The 22,762-nt window shown below is 38.0% G+C and overlaps 2 protein-coding genes across 5 annotated transcripts; one reads left to right on the top strand and one right to left on the bottom strand.

Moving 5' to 3' along the window:
• The first annotated feature begins 6 nt into the window (after nucleotides 1–6).
• On the top strand, nucleotides 7–20,815 carry LOC129441113 (uncharacterized). Of its 4 annotated transcripts, none has more exons than XM_055200886.2 (6): nucleotides 7–144; nucleotides 17,381–17,500; nucleotides 17,733–17,859; nucleotides 17,941–18,070; nucleotides 19,636–19,769; nucleotides 19,847–20,815. In XM_055200886.2, exons 3-6 carry the CDS (start codon nucleotides 17,737–17,739, stop codon nucleotides 20,606–20,608), a joined length of 1,149 nt encoding a protein of 382 aa, XP_055056861.2. In that variant the 5' UTR covers nucleotides 7–144; nucleotides 17,381–17,500; nucleotides 17,733–17,736; the 3' UTR covers nucleotides 20,609–20,815. The 4 variants fall into 4 exon arrangements, with proteins under 4 accessions (XP_055056861.2, XP_055056860.2, XP_055056862.2 ...); XM_055200885.2 differs by having other exon boundaries at nucleotides 17,719–17,859; XM_055200887.2 differs by lacking the exon at nucleotides 17,381–17,500 and having other exon boundaries at nucleotides 37–144.
• On the bottom strand, nucleotides 7,780–17,353 carry zcchc8 (zinc finger, CCHC domain containing 8). Its single transcript, XM_055200884.2, has 14 exons — nucleotides 17,182–17,353; nucleotides 16,659–16,701; nucleotides 16,494–16,568; nucleotides 16,317–16,410; nucleotides 16,146–16,223; nucleotides 15,851–15,951; nucleotides 15,661–15,726; nucleotides 15,480–15,540; nucleotides 15,271–15,401; nucleotides 15,035–15,171; nucleotides 14,838–14,947; nucleotides 10,898–10,984; nucleotides 9,285–9,393; nucleotides 7,780–9,025 (listed from the first exon to the last, which is right to left on the bottom strand). The coding sequence occupies exons 1-14, from the start codon at nucleotides 17,351–17,353 to the stop codon at nucleotides 8,169–8,171; spliced, it is 2,121 nt and encodes a 706-aa protein (XP_055056859.2). The 3' UTR covers nucleotides 7,780–8,168.
• Nucleotides 20,816–22,762: the final 1,947 nt, after the last annotated feature.

The following is a 22,762-nucleotide window of genomic DNA, read 5'->3' as shown; positions in this document are numbered from 1 at the left end:
TGGTGTGCTTCAACCTAAACTATGGAAGGCCAAACACATAAAAAAGCGAAGAAACGGTGATATCGCACTGCAAGGACCCGATGCAGGAACAGCGCGATCGACAGGTTGTGTGAAGCAGGAGTCGTTTACTTGCGCCACCCACTGGTCAGCGCACTCCTTTACATTTATGCATGTGGCAGATACTTTTATCTAAAGCGACTTGTTTTGCATGCGCACACTACCTGCAACTTTGACTTTGTTCACACTGTCATATAAATCTGGTTTATATGCATAATCTGATTTGAATGACTGACTGTCCACACAGTGTATCACAACTGTTGTTAAGATCCGATGTTTTTTTTTCAGAATAGCTGCACTGACTGGTTTCTATGCAATGACTTTGCGTGGAGGTGTTTGAAATAGGTGTGCTCAAGTTCATGCGGCACTGATCGGCTGCACATAAAAATATCACTCTTATGGTAGTTTGATGCCATACGACTCTGTCTGGGCAGTGCTGCATGAATACAAATACTTAATGTCGTCTTAAAGAGCACCTATTACATAGCTAAAAACATTATTTATTGTAGGCGTATTTTATGGTAAAAAAAAAAAAAAACACATTAATTTCCACATACCGTACATTTTTGTTGGTCATCTATGCCATGCACCTCCATGAAATGCGTAGATTTTGTACAAAGCTCATTGTTCTGAAAAAACGCAGTGTCCTCTGATTGCACCTATTACAGCGCTGCTTACCGTGTTTGAGTTATGGTTTAACTCAGTAGTAAATTCTTTAAATATGAAAACATAGGCTACTTACAGGCTGTATGTCAAAAGCAGGCGGAATTATGATAATGATCGTTGTGTCCATGTCAACAGGCCAAGGAAGTAAACTTTTTTTTTTTATTTTTTTTTTATTTATATTTTTATTATTGAAAAATATAAAGAATATACATACAATCAGGGAAATAAAAAACAAATTACAGACAGAATTTAACTTGCAGACAATTGAATAATAATACAAGGAAAAAACAAAACAAACAAACAAATAAACAAACAAAAAAAATCAATAATTGGTTTGCATAATGTAAAACTGTATTACAGTTATAAACTCAACATCGGAGTAAGAAAAGTGCATAATTTAACTTAAATCTTTGAATAAATCATCATAACATTTCAAAAAAAGTGTACATTTTTTGTTTTTTATAAGTCTAAGAGATGTAACAATGGATCTTATTTCAGTAAGAAAAAGTGGAAAATACAAAGGGGATTTAAGCCATTTTTGTTTGTGAATGAAGAATTTACCATATAAAATAAAAAAATTAACAGTGTTTTCAAGGAAAAACATCTTGGGATATTCATAATAGAATATAATATCTTTGATAGTGAAGCTATGGGTCATATTTACAGGGTTGAAAAGATAGACACTTAAATCAATCCAAAATTGACTGGTTAAATTACACTCAAAAAATAGATGGGGAATAGTTTCATTCTCAGAACCACAAAAGGAACAGATTTCTTCAATGTCAGAGTACTTAGAAATAAGAGAATTAACAGGGTAAATTTTATGAAGAATTTTAAAATGGGTTTCTTTGACTTTATTGGATATACAAAATTTACTAGGCAAGAGCCAGGCTTTCCTCCAATTTACATTTGAAATAATTGAGCCCCAGTAGAATTTACCTCTAGGAGTAATTTTCCTTTTTGATTGAAAAACTTTACGAATGTGTCCATTGTTGCATTTTCTGTCCAAAAAGTCAATTCCATCTAGACATAGGGAGGGGCAAACACAATTACCTGTGTTATATTTTAAATAATTACTAACTAAGTGTACTAATCCAGCAGGGATAGCTTTAATCAAAGAATTATACTCCTTCAATGGGACTGGAAAGTTATGAAAATTCAAAAATTGCTCATATGTTAGAATATTACCAGTATCATCAAATAGAGATAAAATGCAATTGAAGTTATTAGCAAACCATCGCCAAGGAAGTAAACTGTTGCCTACAATTCGTATGTTTGTTGTAATCCAAGAAAAGAGATTTAAGTTGGAGACGATAACTCCCGTCAACGTTTACTTTGGCATTTGTACCTTGCATATCGTTAAAATGTACAAACACACACTTAAGGGCCATTCACATTATAACGATAACTATAAAATATATAATTTTTAAAATCGTTTTATATTAAAGACAAAAGCGGAGTTCACATTATAACTATAACAATAAAGATACAAAAAATGATATTGTTGGGATCACTTTCTGGGCGATTTTTCCCCACCTGATGAACGATATACCATTGACAGCCAATCAAATCTATATGAACTTAAGCGCACGCGCACTTGAAATTACAGTGGAAAAGCTCAATGCGGAGGTCTATGTAAGCAATAAGGTACGAGAGGCTGTGCTGTATCGTGAATAAGTAACGGCTGAAGGGCGTTGTTAGGCACGACGCGAAGCGGAGTGCCTGCAACCCCTTCAGCCGTTACTTATTCAGGATACAGCACTTGCCTCGAGTACCTTATTGCTTTTATAAAACAGTTACCACACAATATTAAAGTAAAAAATATATTAGTGCAACTTTCATGAAGTTAAATCAATAAAAGCATTCCTTCCGCTAGAAAAAATAGTCCCTGACTGCAAACAACAACATGAAAGCGCAAAAATAATAACAACAAACTGTTCTCAGGCTTTGTCTCATTATATGCTCATGTGTTGCTAAGGGTGTTGCTAAGGGCGCAGTGATATTAAATAGAACTGTTGGGTGAAGCGGTCATAGCAGTGTTTTATCGTGAATAAAGCACACCTATTGACCAATCAGAATCAAGGATTGGAACTAACCGTTTTATAAAACATAATATTACCTCAGGTATCCAGCGTTGATGCAGTTGCTGTAATAATTCACTATCATTATAGTTAGCGTTATATTTATCGATATGTGAACGGCCCTTTACTCACCAAAGGATGTGAAAAATCACAAATCAGAAAATAGGTGCTCTTTGATATGACAGTGTAAATATGATGTTGCAGATACACAGGAAGCAAATCTCCACATGAACAATAACACAACAATCTTGTTTCTGACGCAACGTCTGATGTTTTTTACCATTTTACATTGTGTGAGAGAACGTGAAATAAGTAAAAAGCTATGCCCACTCTGATTAGAATGTAGAGAATTAAAATTGATTTCCAGAAATGCGATTTGAATAGGATTTCAAACCCCACATGAATGTAGCTTGAAACAGATTTGTAAAAAAATATTTCATTTGTTTTTTGCCATTTACATGCGCTAAATCAATCGGATATATTATTATGTAGAAAAATCGGATTTGGACTGACAGTGTGAACAAGGTCTTGGTCACTGTGAGGTCTATAAGAGGGGTTCCTAATTAGGGCCTGAGTTTAGTGTTATTTTCCTGCATTTTTGAGGGCCTAAACATGCTCAAAAACTCATGAAAAATTGCACACGCAGAAGTGGTGAAAATTTACATGCGGTATAGGTTGCACAATTGGGCGTGTAGAAATGACTCCAGAGCGCCACCTACAAATATTCAAGAGAACAGCCCACCCGCTCTGTTAAACGTACAGGTACGAAATTTGGTAGGATTATATATAGCACCTCAAGTCATACAAAAAAGTATATTGGAGCCAAGCTCTACCGTTTTGCCTTTGCCAGTAAATGAGGAGAGGACAGAAAAGTACAGGGGGGAGAAAGGGGTATGGGATCGACAAATGACCATGAGCCGGGAATCGAACTCGGGTCGCCGAAAGTGCAGAAGCACCACATGTCAGAGCGTTTCCCACTACACCATCGGCTCCGACTCAGGCTTCATACTTTAACAAACTACTCTTAGAGATTTAATCGAACCATAACCATTTTGATCCGTGTCATCTAAAGGCCTTTGCGATGTTAAATTGCGGAGATTCTTTTCGTTGGCGAATGTGTCCGTAAAGTCCTGACAAATTTCGACGTTTTCGCCATGAAACAGGAAGTTGTTCTAACTCAGGCTTAAAATGTCCAATCTGACCCATGCTTCACGTGTTTTATAAACGTCCTGAGCTGAACACATTTTAATGCCAATATTCAGTTACAGTCATAGCGCCACCTAGAGGCAGCAGGAAATGCCATCCTTTACGCTATGATTTATTTGATATAGAGATTAAATCATATCATCATCATATTTGGTCAGACTGATCTTAAGCACTTTGCAATAAAAATTGCGAAGATCTTGACTTTTCGTTGAAGGACGTGTCCATGGCAGTGTGGCAGTGTGATGTTTTGCCATGAAACAGGAAGATGTTGTAATTTAGGCATGCAATGCCCTACCTGCCCTGAATTCACTTGTTGTATAAGGGTGCCAGCCTGGAAGCATAAACATGGCAATATTCAGGTACAGTCACAACGCCACCTAGAGGCAGCAGGAAATATCACAATTTACACTGTGGTTTACTGCTCTTAGAGATTAAACTATATCAACATTATATTTGGTCAGTCTAATCCTAAAGCCTTTTGTAATGATAAATGGCGACGACCTTGACTTTTTGTTAAAGGGTGTGTCCATGGCGGTCTGGCAAAGTATATTTAAATGAATTGCAGTTTTGAGGGCCTAAACAAGCTAAAAAAGTCATGAAACGTTGCACACGTGTCAAATGTGGCAAAATTTAAATGTGGTATAGGCTTCAGAAACGGGGGTGTAAAATGGCTTTATAGCGCCACCTACAAAAATTTAAGAGAGCAGCCCCACGCTATGTTAAACGGACCAAGTTTAAAATGCAGAAGGATCATGTATCATCCCAAGACTCTTGGAGCCAAGCTCTAAACCCCACAGGAAGTCGGCCATTTTGAAATTTCTCTGTGATTTGTGTGCAAATTTTGTCATTTCTAGGCTTATACTTTAACAAACTCCTCCTAGAGACTTAATCAGATCATCATCATATTTGGTCAGTCTAATCTAAAAGCCTTTGCGATACTAAAGTACGGAAATCTTGACTTTTCATTGGAGGGTGTGTCCGAGTGGCCTGCCAAATTTCAGCGTTTCGCCATGCAACAGGAAGTTGTTTTAACTCAGGCTTACAATATTCAATCTGTCCTACGCTTTACATGATGGATAACTGGCCTGGCCTAAACACACACATGCCAAAATTCATTGATAGTCAGTACGCCACCTACGGAAGCAGGAAATAACATGTTTTATACTGTGATTTACTACTCAAAGGGGTGGTTTCCCCGACAGGGTTTATCCTAGTCCCAGATTAAAATGCATGTTTGAGCTGCCATAATTCAAAAACACTTTGCATTGACATATCTTAACATATATCACTGCTGTTGTTTTGTCTCAAAATGCACACCTATAATGTTTTTTTTGTAAGTTTTGCTTGTAAAATCTACTTAAATGTCTCAATATATCTAAGGCCTGGTCCTGGATTAATCTAAACCGGGTTCCGGGAAACCGCCTTAAAGAGATTTAACCAGATCAGTATCTTATTTTATCAGTCTCATCTAAAAGCCTTTATGATAATAAATTGTGAATTTGTTGACTTTTCATTGGAGGATGTGTCTGTGGCAGCCAGACAAAGTTTGATGTTTTGCCATGAAACTGATTAACTCATGTCTGACCTACCCCAAACGTCACAGGTTTTATAATGGTCCTGACCTGCACACATCAACATGGCAATATTCAGTTACAGTCGTTGTGCCACCTGCTGTCAATGTGAGCAAGCATGCTTTACATTCACTCAAACATACAGGCCTGGTTTCACAGACAAGGCTTAGCTAAAGCCAGGACTAGGCCTTAGTTAAATTATGTTTATGCATGTTTTATAAAAATGCCTCAGAAAAATATGGTACTGGTGTGTATCTTGAGACAAATTGATGGCACTGGCATGTTTTAAAATCTGTACATGCAAGTTATTTTCAATTCAGACATCTCAAACATGTGTTTTAGACTAGCCTTAAACGTTGTCTGTGAAACCGGGGGACAATGTTTAATCTGTGCCCTAATTAAAGTTAGATAAGAGTTCAGGACTAAAGGCATGTACACTCACCTAAAGGATTATTAGGAACACCTGTTCAATTTCTCATTAATGCAATTATCTAATCAACCAATCACATGGCAGTTGCTTCAATGCATTTAGGGGTTCTGGTCAAGACAATCTCCTGAACTCCAAACTGAATGTCAGGATGGTAAAGAAAGGTGATTTAAGCAATTTTGAGCATTGCATGGTTGTTGGTGCAAGACGGGCCGGTCTGAGTATTTCACAATCTGGGATTTTCACGCACAATCCCAGTAACTGAAAAGGGAAAAACATCCAGTATGCGGCAGTCCTGTGGGCAAAAATACTTTGTTAATGCTAGAAGTCAGAAGAGAATGGGACGACTGATTCAAGCTGATAGAAGAGCAACTTTGACTGAAATAACCACTTATTACAACCGAGGTATGCAGCAAAGCATTTGTGAAGCCACAACATGCACAACCTTGAGGCAGATGGGCTACAACAGCACCACCAGGTACCACTCATCTTCCCTACAAATAGGAAAAAGAAGCTATAATTTGCACGAGCTTACCAAAATTGGACAGATGAAGACTGGAAAAATGTTGCCTGGTCTGATGAGTATCGATTTCTTTTGAGACATTCAGATGATAGAGTCAGAATTTGGCATAAACAGAATGAGAACATGGATCCATCATGCCTTGTTACCATTGTTTCTGACCATGTCCATCCCTTTTGTACCCATCCTCTGATGGCTACTTCCAGCAGGATAATACACCATGTCACAAAGCTCGAATCAGTTCAAATTGGTTTCTTGAACATGACAATCTCCATCAACTGCAAGATGCTATCCTATCAATATGGGCCAACATTTCTAAAGAATGCTTTCAGTACCTTGTTGAATCAATGCCATGTAGAATTAAATCAGTTCTGAAGGTGAAAGGGGGTCAAACACAGTATTAGTATGGTGTTCCTAATAATCCTTTAGGTTAGTGTATGTATTCAGTTTAAGGAATTGCACCACCTGTTGCAAAATGGAGTTGTGGCACATCATAATATCATCAATATACCTCCTATAATTACAAACCTGAATGCATATCCCCACTATTTACTGCATACCTATGGCCATTGGGTGGTGGTTGGCATGTGTGCGAGGGCCCTTTCATCGCTGCTTGCAGCTTTAATTCTTAAAAAAACAACAAAAGATGGATGACGTGAACTCCACGCTTCACTCCCATTGGTAGTCCCTCCTTAAAGTCGTTCATCATCTGCATAAAGTTTAAGATTTTTTTTATTTGTTGCATCACTGGACATTACCCAACAGTCAATGTCGCTAAAATCGCCAGCTCTCAATTAAAAAGGAATGGGATCGTGTTGCTTGTAACGTAAACAGGGAATAACAGTGCATTTAAGCTATACCTTTTATCAGTATCTAGGTCTATGTTCCATGTGAATTGAACCCTTGCAATGCTCTACTAACTGAGATACAGGAACACCTGGGAAAGTCAGTACGAGTAGTGCAATCTAAATTTATATAAAAGTAAAGCATCCTAAATAGTTGTCGTGCGTTGCATCTTCTGTACTGTACAATTAAGAGTAAAAAAATTATAAATTAAAAATGACTAAATTTAATAAATTACTGCCCACCTCCACATTGTAATAAAATACTTACCATTGCAGAGCTGTCTGGTCATCTGATCTGACTGGCCTATTTTAACATTTTGGGGTCAAATATTTGTCTATATAATAATATAAATTGTTTTATTGAATTTACTTTATGGAAGCTATAGTCTATAGTAAAGTAAAAAAGTTTTATTTACCAGTTAAAATGTTTAATTTAATGAGATCAACACAGGTGAACAAATGACAAAATCTTTAAGAAAGGATTTAAGATATTCACAAATTATGCAAATTTTCAATGGCGGTCAAACAAGCAACCATAGCAATAATCACCCTAATAACAACAAATTTAACAAGAAGAATATAAAAATAATATTAAACACATTTAAATCTTAAGTACAAAAGCCAGTCCAGGTACATGAATCAAATGTGTTTTCCATCTGTTTTTTTAGCCCAAGACCTTGTAGTTTTCTTAAAAATGATGCGCGAGACATCGTTGATAACCTATAAAACAGATAAAGATCAAAACTCTACTGACTGGGTAACTAGTAAAAGAAAAAGTGTAAAAACAGACATCCATTATTTCTTGTTTTTGGCCTGATTTCTTGGGGAACCTTTGAGCAAATCTCGAATCTTCAGGTAAACCCCTGTCGCTTCAGCAACCTCCGTAAACTCAGGTGTGTCCTCAAAAGGAATTATTCCCGCTGCAAATTTGCTACGATGAGGAACGAAAGTAACTTTACTTGTCACAGGTTCCTCACTGTTCTCAGTCACTTCAGTGTTGGCTTCCTGCTTCTGAACCGATGTCACATTTTCAGTTCTGTCGTTTGTGTCAGAATTATCATTTTCCGAATAAATTTCATCCAGGACAATAATGTCACTCATGTCGTCCATCACATTTTCATCAATCGAAGCTTTTCCCTGGCCTTGATTTGTCATTGTATCCGTTCTCTCATCCTCACTAACACTGCTCACCGGCTCCACAACAGGTGAAGCAGGCGTGCTCAAGACTTCATACATGTGACTGTCTGCGTTTTCCGTCTGAATCTTTTCTCCGTCGTCCTCCACATCGAGTCTCAAGGGTGTGCAGACACTGGGGGAGCTTGGGACAGGAGTCACGGATGCTACGGTCTCGGAGTCGCTGTTTGTCGTGGTGTCCGCGTTCTCGAGGGCTTCCCGCAGAAGCCTCTGCTGCTCCTCCAGTTCCTCCAGTGTCAGCCCATCCTCTGACTCCTCCCCCTCGGCCACGCCTCTTGCTTGACTGGATGGAGAGTTATATGTTGGCGGAGTACCTTTAGGGAGGGGAGGCGGGGTGGGTGTGGAGGGCGGCGTTCCCAGTGGTAACGGTGGGAGAATGCCAGGGGACGAAGTACCGGGAGGAGGCGGTGGTGGTTGAAACTGGAAACCTTCTGGTCTGATTGGAGTCTTGTCTTGATCTGTAAGTGGATTAAAAACTTCTGTATTTTCAACAAGCTCTAAAATTAATATACAATTACTTTTCCAGTAAATAATTAAAAGGCACTGTCTAAAACTAATTTCTCTTCTCTGTATCTGTTCAAAGTTAAAGTTTATTGTTGTAAAACTAGTTTTTATGACCTACTTTACAACAATTTTCTCCTTATTCATACAGAAACGATCTGTGCTTACGAAATCTCTATTTACACTAAAGTCTAACACAGAATCTGAGCCTCGTACCTGACTCTATTTCCATGTCTGATTCACGATCTGGACTGGATCTCAGTTTCTTGGTAGGGCCGAGCATTAATTCAGATGTATGACGCCTCTTATTGGAACCAGGACTAGGCTGTGGAAGGAAAATTTGAGAAATGTATGTAGACGCAGAGGTGGGACCAAGTCTAGTTTTGCAAGTCACAAGTAAGTCTCGAGTCTTTGCATTCAAGTACCGAATCAAGACAGGCAAGTCCAAGTCGAGTTGTAAGTCATCAACTTTAAGTCTTAAACAAGTCATTAGTGCTCTTTTCTCAAATGAGTGTATCAGTATCGATAATCATATCAAATTTATATTAATTTATATCAGGAAGGCAGGTAGAATATGTTTAACATTTAACAGCAGCGGTAACGGTGATGATGAGGCGAGCACCAATGATCGCGACCACGCCTCTCGTTTCTCATGCCTGCGTTCTGTGTTTCTGCTGGGCGGTGATCAAGCGTACAGGGCAGCGCTGTCAGAAGCAGGGATGTCAAACACAATGGGGTCAAGTGCACGCTGCAGGGACCCTTCTAGAGTGATAAGGACTTTGATCTGATTATGAAGTCTTTCCGAGTCACAGGGCTCAAGTCCAAGTCAAGTCTCGAGTCATTGCTGTCAAAGTCTAAGTTAAAGGAATATTCCATTTTCTTAAAAGAAGATCCAGATTTTTCTAATTTTAATGGACCCCAACAGAGCCCAACATTCAACACCCAACTCAACACGCAACAGTTTTCCTCAACGGAGCCTCAAGGGACTGTGAACGGTCCCAAACGAGGCATAAGGGTCTTATCTAGCGAAACGACTGCAATTTTCGACAAGAAAAACAAAAAATGCTCTTCCAAACCACAACTTTTCGTCTAGGTCCGGTCCAGCGCGACCTAACGTAAATGCGTAGTCACGTAGGGAGGTCACGTGTTACATATATAAAACGCACATTTGCGGACCATTGTAAACAATAAACTGACACAAAGACATTAATTAGTATCAGTTGGCATACAACAACATAGGAACGGTCCTCTTTCAACACACTTGTAAACACTGGGGCAGAGCTTCGCGTTCGTCCTCTGTGACCTCTTGACGTATTGCGTGGGGTCACGCTGGCGCATCACGACCGGATCTAGACGAGAAGTTGTGGTTCAAAAGTGCATACTTTTATTTTTCTTGTCAAAAATGACAATCGTTCCGCCAGATAAGACCCCCACGCCTCGTTTGGGATCGTTCATAGTCCTTTAAAAAAACTGTTAAGTGTTGAGTCAAGTATCAAATGTTGGGCTCCATCAAAGTCCATTAAAATTAGAAAAATCCTGCAATGTTTTCCTCAAAAAACACAATTTCTCCCCGACTGAACAAAGAAAGACATCAACATTTTGGATAACATGGTGGTGAGTAAATTATCTGGATTTTTCTTTTAAGAAAATGGAATATTCCTTTAATTACAGAAGACCTGAGACTTATATCGAGTCCAAGTCATCAAATTTGGGATACAAGTGCATGTTGAGTCGCAAGTCATGTGACTCGAGTATACATCCCTGTGTAGACGTATTAAGAAAAACAACAAACTAAAGATTAAAAAACATATTGCATAGCATGTTCTTACTGATGGAAAAGTGCTGGTTAAATAAGCAGTGAAATTTTCTTTCCAGTGCTGGGGCTGCATGGGGATGGACCCAAAAGACCTGTAGTCCTGTATACAAAACAAATGCAGGAGTTTAAAAATTGTAAAACAATTTCTTGATTTTACAGCAATTGATCCATTTAGTCAACTTGAAAAGTAATTAGATTTTTATATTTTCCTTTTTGTATAATATTGTAGTTCCTAGTTATGGCACAGGCCACCTTGTCACTTTATAACAGATAATAACCACTGTATATAAAATGAATCTATTTCAAGTGCCCATGAAATTGAAGTTTTCCACTTTTAGGATGAATATATATTAGACATAAGGATAAGAGATGAAACAGTATGGAAATGTATGGTTATAGTGACCAAAATCACCACGGTTATCAATATTATCATGGTTTTGTGAACAATTTCTAGAAATGTAAAAAATGCACTGATGCAAACCAAATTTCACGTAAACAATAAGGATATAACATTAATCATAGCAAATTTGGGGTCCTAATATCAAAGTTCATTTAGGTCAGATAAAACACAAGTGAATAAATCAGATTTTCATCAGCAAAATGCTGTAAAAAAATTATGTGTACTTTGTGTCACAGGAGTAAGCTGCACGACTCCTGTGCTCACAGCAATCATGAAAAAAAAACAACCTAAAAAAGGAGCTTTAAACATAATTTATATGGAAAACGAATAGAAAAGATGGATTTGTCTTAAAAAAAAAAATTGTAAACATGTGTCAGTACAACTAGATTTCCATAAATGTGAGCATTTTTTTAATTTAAATTCCGTCAGTCAAGCACTGTCATCACAAACACATGGGAGCAGTCGTGAATGAATGTGTTTTCTCACATTATTGCTTAAATTGGTTGAGGCTGGACAGGGGTTTTTGAGCAGTGACACTGGTACGGTTAAATGGATATTAAAAAAATGCAGTAATTCTAACCATTGGATATTTTTATCACGGTTAAAGGCACTCTAAGAGAATCTGTGAGACGTCACTTTTGTTGATGTTTGAACTGTTTTCAAACAAACGGAGCGTAGCTAACTCCTCCCCCTCCCATCCGTGCTTTCATGATGCGCGCAACCCCCACCTCCAACTCCTTCTTGTCGTTTATTGGCTGGAACACTTTGTTTTGTTTTGTGGTGCTAGGTTTGGCCACTGTGTTTTTATTGCAGTTTGTAGAGCCTGGGCTGTCTACAGAGACCGCATTATTTTAAAGTTTGTTCAGCGGACAGGCAGCAAGCAGATAGTGAGGAGATGTTTGCTGTATGTAACAAAAAATGTTTTATGGTCTAAAACGCGTGAATTCGCTTAGAGCACCTTATTAAACCATTAAACCAGTAATCATTACATCTCTAATAAGGATATCTATAAACTAGTGTGTTCCAAAATATTGACAAAATTCATACTGAGAATATACAAGCATTCAAAACGTAATGAGTGCCTTTACATGCAGTATTACGCAGATTATGATTAGTAAACGTATAATGTGTAAAGTCGAGCACAGACTTATATGCCTTATTTTACGATTCCATTTGTGACGTTTATATTTTATACAGAGACATGTGCACAAAAGCCGGTTAAGGCATTTGCATACAATGCAAAAACAATAAAAGAAAACCATTTTTCACGTTTACTTAACGCATAAATAATAAAACATGTGTTACATTAAATAGGTTCTGCAGACATGGAAAGCAGGGGTCTTTACCAATTAAATCTGAAAATCTGAGGTCCGACCAGAGCGGATTCGGGTCTAGAAGTTTTATGGGTGCCTCGGACACGGGTTGGGTATAATATTAGCGCCATTGGGTAATTTAAATTTAATGTGTTTTTGCCGAACGGACCTGACAAGAGTCCTTTTCCAACCCCTTGCTTGCAAAGAGTGATTGCGACATCCTGTGGCTGGTGGTATGTTTATTTTAAAAGAGATAAGACTTATTCACAGCATGTAAACGCACTCAGTGTCTTGTTTCTGGCAATAGAGGGTATGCACGTGACGTCACCTTCGGCGAAAGTGACTGCGGTTACGCCCACTGAGTGGCAAAAGACAGAGGCAGAATTTGTGTACAGTGTGAAATCAGCGAAAACACAGTGAAAACGCGTTTAAATGGAAAAAAGCTGTTGTGCGATAGACTGTACTAACAGATTTAACAAGAATTCAGAGTTATAGTTTCACAGACTGCCAAGAAACACAGAAAGGAGAAGTAAATGGATCATCCATGCCAACGTCCACTGACCACACAGATGGGTTTGTAGAGTTGCTGGAGTAACTATCAAGTGCAACTAAATTTTATTTTTGCTGAGAATTGTCAGTTATACTGACATTTTCGCAGCCACCGCTAGAACAGCCAGCCATTTCGTTGAATGTTTTGCCACTCAGTAGCAGTAGCCATATGTCAGGTATGTAAAATTTTTGGATAAAAATCCTCTTATTCTGTGTATTATTCTGTGTAGTTTTGTCAGGGAGCCTTCGTTAAAAAAACATACATTATGATGAGCCTTGTGTTCTACAATGGGGGGATGGTTTAAAAGTGTTAGGCAAGACAAACATATATGTCAGGAAAAGCAATGTCTGGCCAAATGCCAATGTCCGCAGACTACTGGTTGTTTGGCAAGTTGTTAGGGTCACTGTTGAGGCCAACTTAATTTAATTTAAGCTGATAATAGTCAGCTTTACAGCAGCCGCTACGAAAAGCAGCCATTTGTTGAATGTTTTGCCACTCAACAGGGCGAGTTCCGGCGTGGTCATGTGGAAAAGTGACGTCAACGCATACCCTCTATACAGATGAATAATTTTTATGACATCATTCTGGACTTCAGCTTCTAAACTAAACGCAATTGGCTATTTTAAAAGAGGAAGGGGACACTCAATGTGCCCCACCCATGCTTCCTGTTTCAGTGGAAATTAAGTCAAAAGGATCTAACGAAATTAAGCGAAATTAAAATAGCTTTTTAAACGATAACTATATAAAACGACTATTACACCAATAAAAAACAATTATACACTATTATAATCAATAAAGCAGTCTACACAGAAAGCAACACTTATAGTTGCTCACAGGGTTCCCACACCGTAGTTAACTTCAAATTCAAGGAACTTTTAAGGAGTTTCCAGGTCCAATATCCTCAAATTCAAGAACTAAATGTGGGGACACATTTCAAGTGAGAGAAAGGTTACATCGTGTTACATTTTAAGATACATTGTTACAGTTCCCTTTTGAAGGAACTCGCTCTGCATCAATATTGCAGTTTGGCAACACTTTGGAGACACCTCCAGGGGTAAGTGCGTCTGAATGTGTATATCAAATTCATCCAATGGTGAGGCTTAAAAACAAAGACAGGGTGACGCGGTAGCCAGGAGGTATATCGCTATCTGAAATATTGCCAAAGATGGCATTACAGGGACGCAAGAAGTATGGCAAGGGAGACGCAGGGTCTCGCTTCCTTCTCAGGGAACAACAGTTACATACGTTAACCAAAACGTTTTCAAGTGTCAAACACAACTATGCGAAAAAGCATTCTGGTATGAATCAACATTCGCATACAGAAGATATAAGCATTTAAAGCGAACAGTTTAGCATGTGTGCTTAAAATGCTAGAAATTGTATGATATTATCCTACACTACACAGGGAATATGGCTTTTTTTCCAGAAAACTTCTTGCATAAAATAGATTTAAGCACTTTCAATGACCTGTATCTATGTATTTATATTTTCAAAAACTTCCCAGGGCCTTGAATCCCCCCAGATTCACAAACTTTCAAGGACCTGTGGGAACCCTGTGCTCAGTGTTACTGGAACTGTATAAATGGTGATGCATGGTTTACACATTTTTACGTTTGCAAGTTATATACAATAAATCACACTGCCGAGCCCGAATACATTGTTATTTAATACAATACTTTTGTGTACTTACATCCCTGACATTGGGTGGAGTCATAACATTAAATCCAGGAAAATCAACCAGCTTGGAGACATCATACGAGATCTTCTGGCTTTGGTCATCTTCAGAAGCATCATTTGATCCTTGCAAAACAAGTTGAATTATACTATTTAAAAACATATCTGAACATAAATTTAATTTTTTCGTTATCTTTCAAAAAACACTTTTACCATCATACAGCGTCAAGCCTGAGTTTTCCATCTCAGCCTCTTTTAGCCAACCGGGTGGGTAACCCAACTCCCGCATGCGATATATGAAGGGAGGGAGGGCGTTTGCTGTGATTCCAAGGGCATCATAAAGCTCTTGACTCACAAAAACATTGTGCATTATTGTATTTTGCTCTTTAAATCATTAAATGTAATTTTTGTTGCCTAGGACTATAAAATAAATTCAAAAGACGGCTGACCTCACTTTTCCCGGCTTGTACTTTGCGAATCGCTCCTCGACCTCCTCTGCGTGGTAACGTTGGTTGCTCTGATTGTTGTTGTTGTGCGAAAACTCTTTTCTCTTTTCATTGATGCGAGCCATATCTTTAGGCTTAAACAGAAGGAAGACTTTAAATAGATCTGATATTAAATTGTGTTTAAAATAATTCAATATGATCAAGATCAGCACCTCCGGACAATCTCGCAGCTGATGCTCCTCAGAACCGCAGTTAAAACAGCAAGGTTTCGGCCTGTAAAGACAAATACATACAGCATGTGAGTAATAAATATCTGTATGTGCTGCACACCTGGCATTGCATATGGCAATCTGCACAAACAATTCAGCATACTGGCTTGCAAAGCAATTTTACCTTTTCCCTTTAATCTGGATCTCTTGATCTTCAAGCGCAATGACCTGGCCGAAAACCTGCTGGTATCTTTGCAATCGTGATTCAGGAACAGTGATGCACAGATAGGGGGCAAACAAACTGAAAGATTTTTTTTAATGATTTAAAGTGCCACAATTTTAAGTTGCCAAGCTAACTATAAACGTCAGGATACTTTGGAACTTCCCATCCTGTCAGCTGGGGATTTTCATTCAGGAGTGGTTGGCCGAGTTTGTCAACACAGAAGTTGGTAAAGTACAAAACACTTCCTACCACCTACAAAAACAAAGCAAACATAGAAAAACAACATGGATTAGTTCTGAACAAAAGTGTTAATAAGTGATGAATGTTTATATAAAAAAATTGAGCATGTTTATCAGAATTTTCCCCCAAAATACCACACACACACACACACGAAATTAAATTATTTAATAATAATATATGTTTAGACAAACATCTCTGGTACTCACACTGAAAGCATCTTTGATAAGTTTAGTGGTACATGACTCCTGCACTTTATAGCTCTGTTCCATGACAAAACTTGAATACTGAGGAAGAAATAAAGACTTGAATTATTTTTGTTTTCTAATCAAGAATATTTATAACAAATCTCTTTGCGAACACAAGACTTAAAGATGTACATGTGGTTTGACATTAGGCGCAGGTCCTCCTGCATCATGTAGGTGTTTCTGGACAAGACAGCAGATGAAGTCTTCGATTTCTTGTCGATGTTGCCTGTAAACATAATCATATATAGTCTTGTTTACCTTTTTTCGCTCTATAAGAAGAAATTAGGACACTTTGCAACAAAAACTTACTTGGAAATGTTACTGTTTCCATAAAGAACTTGGCAGAGCGGTCCATCGGTTTTGGGGTTTTCAACTTTTATACCTCTGGGATGAAAATAAGCAAACAATTAATTTGTCAATTGCACACAGATGTTTAGTTTAACTATTGATAAATTATATATTTAATATACTCACACAGGACGACTTAATACATTTATCTTTCTCTTCAGTTCCTCATGTGGACGTTTGTTAAGGTACAAAATACAATAAATTGTATATAAAAAAATCTTATTTATCAAAACAGTCCACCGTTTCTCTACGGTGTATAGTTCTTGATGTCTGTCTGACGTCACAGCAGGACTTAACATTTGAGACAGGAGATGCTGTATGCTTTTAAAACCGACAAAACAATGTAGTTTTACAATTACCAACCATAATAAAAGACTAAATGGGTGCTTTGCTATAAAATACGTTTAACACCGAGACTAAAACTATACAATCGTATTGGGTCCCACTGCAACATCCATAACTGATCAACACAAACACCTGAAGAAATATTACTTGTTTCTCCACGTGGACTTTTAATCTCGGTTGAGCACACCGTGTTGCACGTCGTCGTGACATACAGTTGTAGTCAAAAACAAGACTTTTACTAAAGTAAGTTACAGAAGAGCGCCTAAATGCAAAGAGAAAGCACCAGGTCTCATTGTAAGGATATTCTCTGCGTTCAAACGCGCGATTGTGGCTTCGTACGCGTCGAACGTCTGTCGACATTTGCGCGGCTGACCCGAGTCCTCTTCTTCATCTTCATTAAAGCGAATATGTTTTACGACATGCACTTCATCGAACTGATCGAACAGTTCGGTGTCTCCAAAATCAACCTCGGCCATGTTTGATGATCAATGTGACGTCTCTAGGTTCGAAGGGCTGATCGGTAAAAACGCGCTTACGCGGGGCGCTGATTGGATGAGAGACCGGAAACCGGATGCAGTGGGAACGCGATAACAAAATACAACTGCTGAAGAACACGCAAGCAAGTATTAAAAATATTTATTTTTATATTACATAAATATTCTAATAAAAAATAGTTGTATATTCACATTTTTATTTTATTTAAGTTTTATGGACAGTTTTTTTTTAACCCAGGAGAAGAGAGCGTGCATAAAAGCCTTTATTTGATCAGTGCGTGTGCGCTCTAATTTGTAAATACATATTTTTACATCTGAATACGTTTTACAGTTTGTTGTGGAAATAGTTGTGTTTTTACAGCATCATGACATCTGGTGGGGTTTCTCTCATCAATATGTCAAACTGGCAATGCGGTAAAAGGAGAATACGGCACTTGTATCTTGTAAACAACAAGTCATTTAAAGTTGCTAAACAAGGTACCAATGAGGTGAGAGGACCATTATACATTTTTTATTTCATATATTTAAAGTTTTAATTTATCTTTATATTTTGTACTTTTATTTTGTAGGATCAGATGGTACCTCTGTTTCTTGGAGCGGATTTGTTCTCAGACACAGACATACGCAGTGAAAACCAACCCAGATATCATGCCAAATTTGCTAAGCGAGGACTAGCAACTAAACTGGTTTTCCCATCAGGTACTCTGATGATCTTTTTGTAGTCTCAAAAATGATGAACTGTTTATTTCAATGTTTAAAGGAAAACACCACCGCTCTTCAACACCCTACCATGTTCCCACATCAGCTTAGACGAATTGATTCGTGCCTGTTTTTTGTCGATGCGTGCACTTGTTCTTTGTGGGGCGTGTTGTGGGTGTGTTGGCATCTGGCCTGGCCCCATTCGTTCCTTGGGATCCAAATAGGAATGAATTTAGAAGGCACCAAACACTTCAACGTTTTCCCTATTTAAAGACTGTTACATTTTTTAAACCTTTATTCAACCAGGAAAGGTCCCATTGAGTTACAGTAACTCTTCTCCCGGGGAGTCCTGGCCAAGACTGGCGGCCAAAATTTCAATACATAAAAGACGACACGGATTACATAATACACCACAAATCTCTATACATACTAGAAAACAAACAAAAAGTCATTATACTTAAGATCAGCAAATACAAACATACAATTGTATAAGACACCTAATTAAAAGCAATTGCACTGTTCAGTCAGAGTTAACTTTAAAAGGTTTTTAAAAGTATTAAAGGATTAGTCCATTCCAAAAAAAAAACCCAGATAATTTACTCACCACGTCATCCAAAATGTTGATGTCTTTCTTTGTTCAGTCGAGAAGAAATGATGTATACACTCTAAAAAAACAAACGGTGCTATATAGAACCAAAACTGTTGCTTTGGATCGTAATCATAGAAGAACCGTTTTTAGTGCCATATAGCACCGGTGAAGCACCAGTGAAGCACCGGTGTAGAACCATATAGGTGCCATATTGAACCACTAATGCACCAAATATGGTTCTACATAGCACTATATGGTTCTACACAGGTGCTTCACTGGTGCTATATGGCACTAAAAACGGTTCTTCTATGATTACGAGCAAAGAACCACTTTTGGTGCTATATAGCACCGTTTGTTTTTAGAGTGTATTGAGGAAAACATTCCAGGATTTTTCTCATTTTAATAGACTTTAATGGACCCCAACACGTAACAGTTTAAACTTGCAGTTTCAACAGAGTTTCAAAGGACACTAAACGATTCAAAACGAGGCATAAGGGTCTTATCTAGCGAAAAGATTGTCATTTTTGACAAGGAAAATAAAAAATATGCACTTTTAAATCACAACTTCTCGTCTATCTCCGGTCATGTGACGCCAGCGCTGCGCACCAAGGTCGAAGTGATGCAAACTAAGTGCTCTTCCACCATACAATATAGTTCTCATTTTTTGTCTGCTTAAAAATTGCCACGTTTTATTTTGTACCACCATACCTACTTGTGTAACTACTTATGTAATAGTCTCCAAACAGGGAAAACATGGAAGTGTTTGGTGGCTTCTATATTCATCCCTGTTTGGATCCTAAAGAATGAATTGGGCTAGGCTAAATGCTAACACATTCGCGATGTGCTGTACAAGGATTAAGTGCACGCATTTAAAAGGAATATGCGTGTATTAATTCATCTAAGTTGAGGTAAAGAACATAATAAAATATTGAAAAACGGTGGTGTTTTCCTTTAATACTTTCTCTCTTACCTTCAGACTGCAGATTTCAGGGATTGAGACTTCCTTTCTCCAGTAACAGTCTGTGGTTTTATAGTATACATGGAGTATTCAGAGTGGCTTTTGAACTTTATAACAAACAAGATCAGCTGTCAGTTATGGAGTCCTTTCAGGTAAGTTAAAGGTGTGGTTGTATGATTAAATTTGGTCTTAAAATATTCTTACGGTTTACATTTTTTTATTTCATAAGGATCTGTGGAAGTCTCGGATAGATGATGATAAACTAAACCTGACCTATCATCTTGACACCCAAGTGGATGTTCAGGAGGCACAAACAGTCACATGTGAATCCTCCCAAAGCCATCTGAACTCTGAAGGAGAAAAGGCCTTGAAAAATGTTCAGGGATTTACAGATCAGTCCACCAATTCATCTTCTACAGACCACGACTACTGTTCCTCAACAGAGCAATCGAACACCATCCAGTCTGGTTTACTTGTTCAGAAACTTAACAGCATTGGAGATAAAGTGAAGTTTATTACAAACATCGAAGAGGAACAGTTAAACACCAATATGAAGATACTGGACTATGTCGAGTGCTGCATCACCGAGAAGCCGGATGAGGGGAGACTGACGGATTTGGTGATGACCCTGCTTCAAACACATTTTCAAAGGATCTCCATCTACTCCAGCGCACTGCTGAAATCCATTTCAGGATGGCTCGGCCAGCAGTTCAGCGCGGCTAACGGCGCTATCAGTCGTCGGGTTGAAGATTTTAAAGCCCAGCATATTGAACACATCACAGACCTGCCGCCTCCAGAGGAACTGGCGTCTGAACTTTTCCCAGAGGCCATGAGGAATCTTCTCGCCCACTGGATGGGTTTGAGCGAAGAGGCAGACGAATGGAAAAGGCACAGCGAATATCCCATCTTATTGCTTATCCTCGAATTTGCCAATCACAATCTTATCACAGGAGTGGCCCATGTATTATATTCCAGTTTAATATCCAAATAAGGGATACTTGGATTAGGCATCATTTAAGACTTAAGGGGTCAATAAATAAAAGAAAGGAATAGAAGTGAAATGCATTCCTACAATTTAAATTTTACCCATTTGCACTTTTCCACAAAGAGTTTGCTATCCTAATTTTAGCTTTAGTATTTGTGCTAAGGGTAGAACATTCAAGATGTTATCTGACTAAAATCTGCAAAGCAATAAAAACTATTTGTGTTTTTATTTATTTTTTATCGAGTAGCCTGATGAGGAATGTGTTAATTAAGATTTTATTTAAAGGGGACATGTCAAATAAATCTTTGGTGTCCCCAGAGTGCGTATATGAAGTTTTAGTTTAAAACACCATATAGATAATAATTTATAGCATGCTAAAATTGCCACTTTGTAGATGTGAGCAAAATTGTGCTTTTTTGGGGGGGTGTGTCCTTTTAAATGCAAATTAGTTGATCTCTGCACTAAATGGCAGTGCCGTGCTTGGATGGTGCAGATTAATGGGCAGTATTATCTCCTCCTGACGTAACAAGGGAGACAAATTTCAATGACCTATTTTTTAACACGTTGCAAAGAATGGTTTACCAAAACTAAATTACTGGGTTTTTCATTTTGACATTTTCTAGGTTGATAGAAGCACTGTGGATCCAATTATATTGCACTTAAACATGGAAAAAGTTTCTTCCGCGTCTCATCCAACGGCGCTTTTGCTTGTTCCAAAACATAATTTTAAAGCTGACAATGGAGGCTTGAGCTGTTTATAGCATTCTAATGCAGTTATTAATGAAGTTATTAGAAAGAGAGCGACAGACACAGAGAGAGATTGTGTAAAGGAGGCTACCTCTGTGCATCTCTAAACAGCGCTGTTATTGCTTGGAAAATCATCTGTCATGTTGTTTTTGTTAGTCCGTTATTACAGTTAACTATACAGTTCCATATCACTTCACAATGCGGTTAAAAGAGCTGCCTTGAACTATGTTCGCTGTGCGTTTCCCAGAAAATAATTGCACACCTCAGAACATTCATCAGCCAATCAGAATAAAGCATTCAGCAGACCCGTAGTATAACTAGTTTTAAAAAACATGCCTTACTAAAAACATTACTTGTGTGCATTTTGAGGCAAAACAAAGGGCACTTGTGTATTTTAAGATATGTCAGTGCAATTAAATTTTTTTAATAAATAAAAAATATTTTAGTCTAGAAACCCCCACCCCCATAGTTTTAGTTTTGAAGAATGTATAGAGTTATTTCAAGTTATTTGTATCCTTATCCTCTCCACCGAGGGCTGAAAATGAATTTCAAGGGGGAACAAACTTCCACCTCCAACTGGTTACAATTTTTTAAATTGTGAAGTCGAAAAATAACTTTATTTAAACAACTTAAAGGACAAGTTCGGTATTTTACACACAAAGACCTGCTCTCAGATTGTCCATGATGAAATAGAACGGTTTTGACTGAAATTCGGACATATGATGCTGGCCTAAACTTCTAAAACTTCTAAACTTGTGGACCTATTTTTGCTAACGCCTCACACCCGTACATTCTTCCGTTGAGAGCTTGAATAACAGTCACTCCAGCCCAGTTGGTGGCGATAATCCGCCTTTGCCAATTGCAAGAATACAAACAAAGTTCCCGGCGCTGAGTAATACCGTACCTCACAGCACATCTAATACATGACTATTAAAAACTATAATAAAACCTGTTGGAAAGCATCTTTTGCAGTGATTTCTGTGAGAGCACACCAGTGAACACCCCCGACCACCCGACGAGCCCCACGTCCCTGCAAACGAACGTCCAATGCATTCCAGAAAGGACCGCTCCCGTGCACCTATAAACCCATTATAGAGGCGGGAGATGATAAAACAAACACCCGGAAATTCTCGGGCCAGCATCATGTGTCCAAATTTAAGTCAAAACCGTTCTATTTCATCATAAACAATCTGAAAGCAGGGCTTTAAGTGTAAAATACCAAACTTGTCCTTAACAGAATTTAAAAATGACTCAAATTTTTTCTTTAACCTGAGGAGAATTATTTAGTTATTATTGTTATAATTTGTATAATTGTTAAACATTTGTGTGACTTAAATACTCAAGAAAACATACTTGGGAGCAAAACACAAAAAATAATTTTAAACTAGAGATGCACCAATATGTTGGCCAATA

This window comes from Misgurnus anguillicaudatus, chromosome 22 (genome assembly GCF_027580225.2).
Source record: "Misgurnus anguillicaudatus chromosome 22, ASM2758022v2, whole genome shotgun sequence".
Taxonomy (NCBI): Eukaryota; Metazoa; Chordata; class Actinopteri; order Cypriniformes; family Cobitidae; genus Misgurnus; species Misgurnus anguillicaudatus.
The sequence above is the reverse complement of the archived record's forward strand: the minus strand, read 5'-3'. Positions and strand labels throughout refer to the sequence as shown.

Excerpts from the sequence above, each read along its gene's own strand:
- zcchc8 (XM_055200884.2), bottom strand. The coding sequence starts at position 17,353 with ATGGCCGAGGTTGATTTTGGAGACACCGAACTGTTCGATCAGTTCGAT. Across the intron at positions 16,569-16,658 it reads AATGTATTAAGTCGTCCTGT|AGGTATAAAAGTTGAAAACC; the intron begins GTGAGTATATTA and ends TTTTCATCCCAG. Across the intron at positions 15,541-15,660 it reads ATCCAGATTAAAGGGAAAAG|GCCGAAACCTTGCTGTTTTA; the intron begins GTAAAATTGCTT and ends TTGTCTTTACAG.
- LOC129441113 (XM_055200886.2), top strand. The coding sequence starts at position 17,737 with ATGACATCTGGTGGGGTTTCTCTCATCAATATGTCAAACTGGCAATGC. Across the intron at positions 17,860-17,940 it reads CTAAACAAGGTACCAATGAG|GATCAGATGGTACCTCTGTT; the intron begins GTGAGAGGACCA and ends TTTATTTTGTAG. Across the intron at positions 18,071-19,635 it reads TAAACTGGTTTTCCCATCAG|ACTGCAGATTTCAGGGATTG; the intron begins GTACTCTGATGA and ends TCTTACCTTCAG.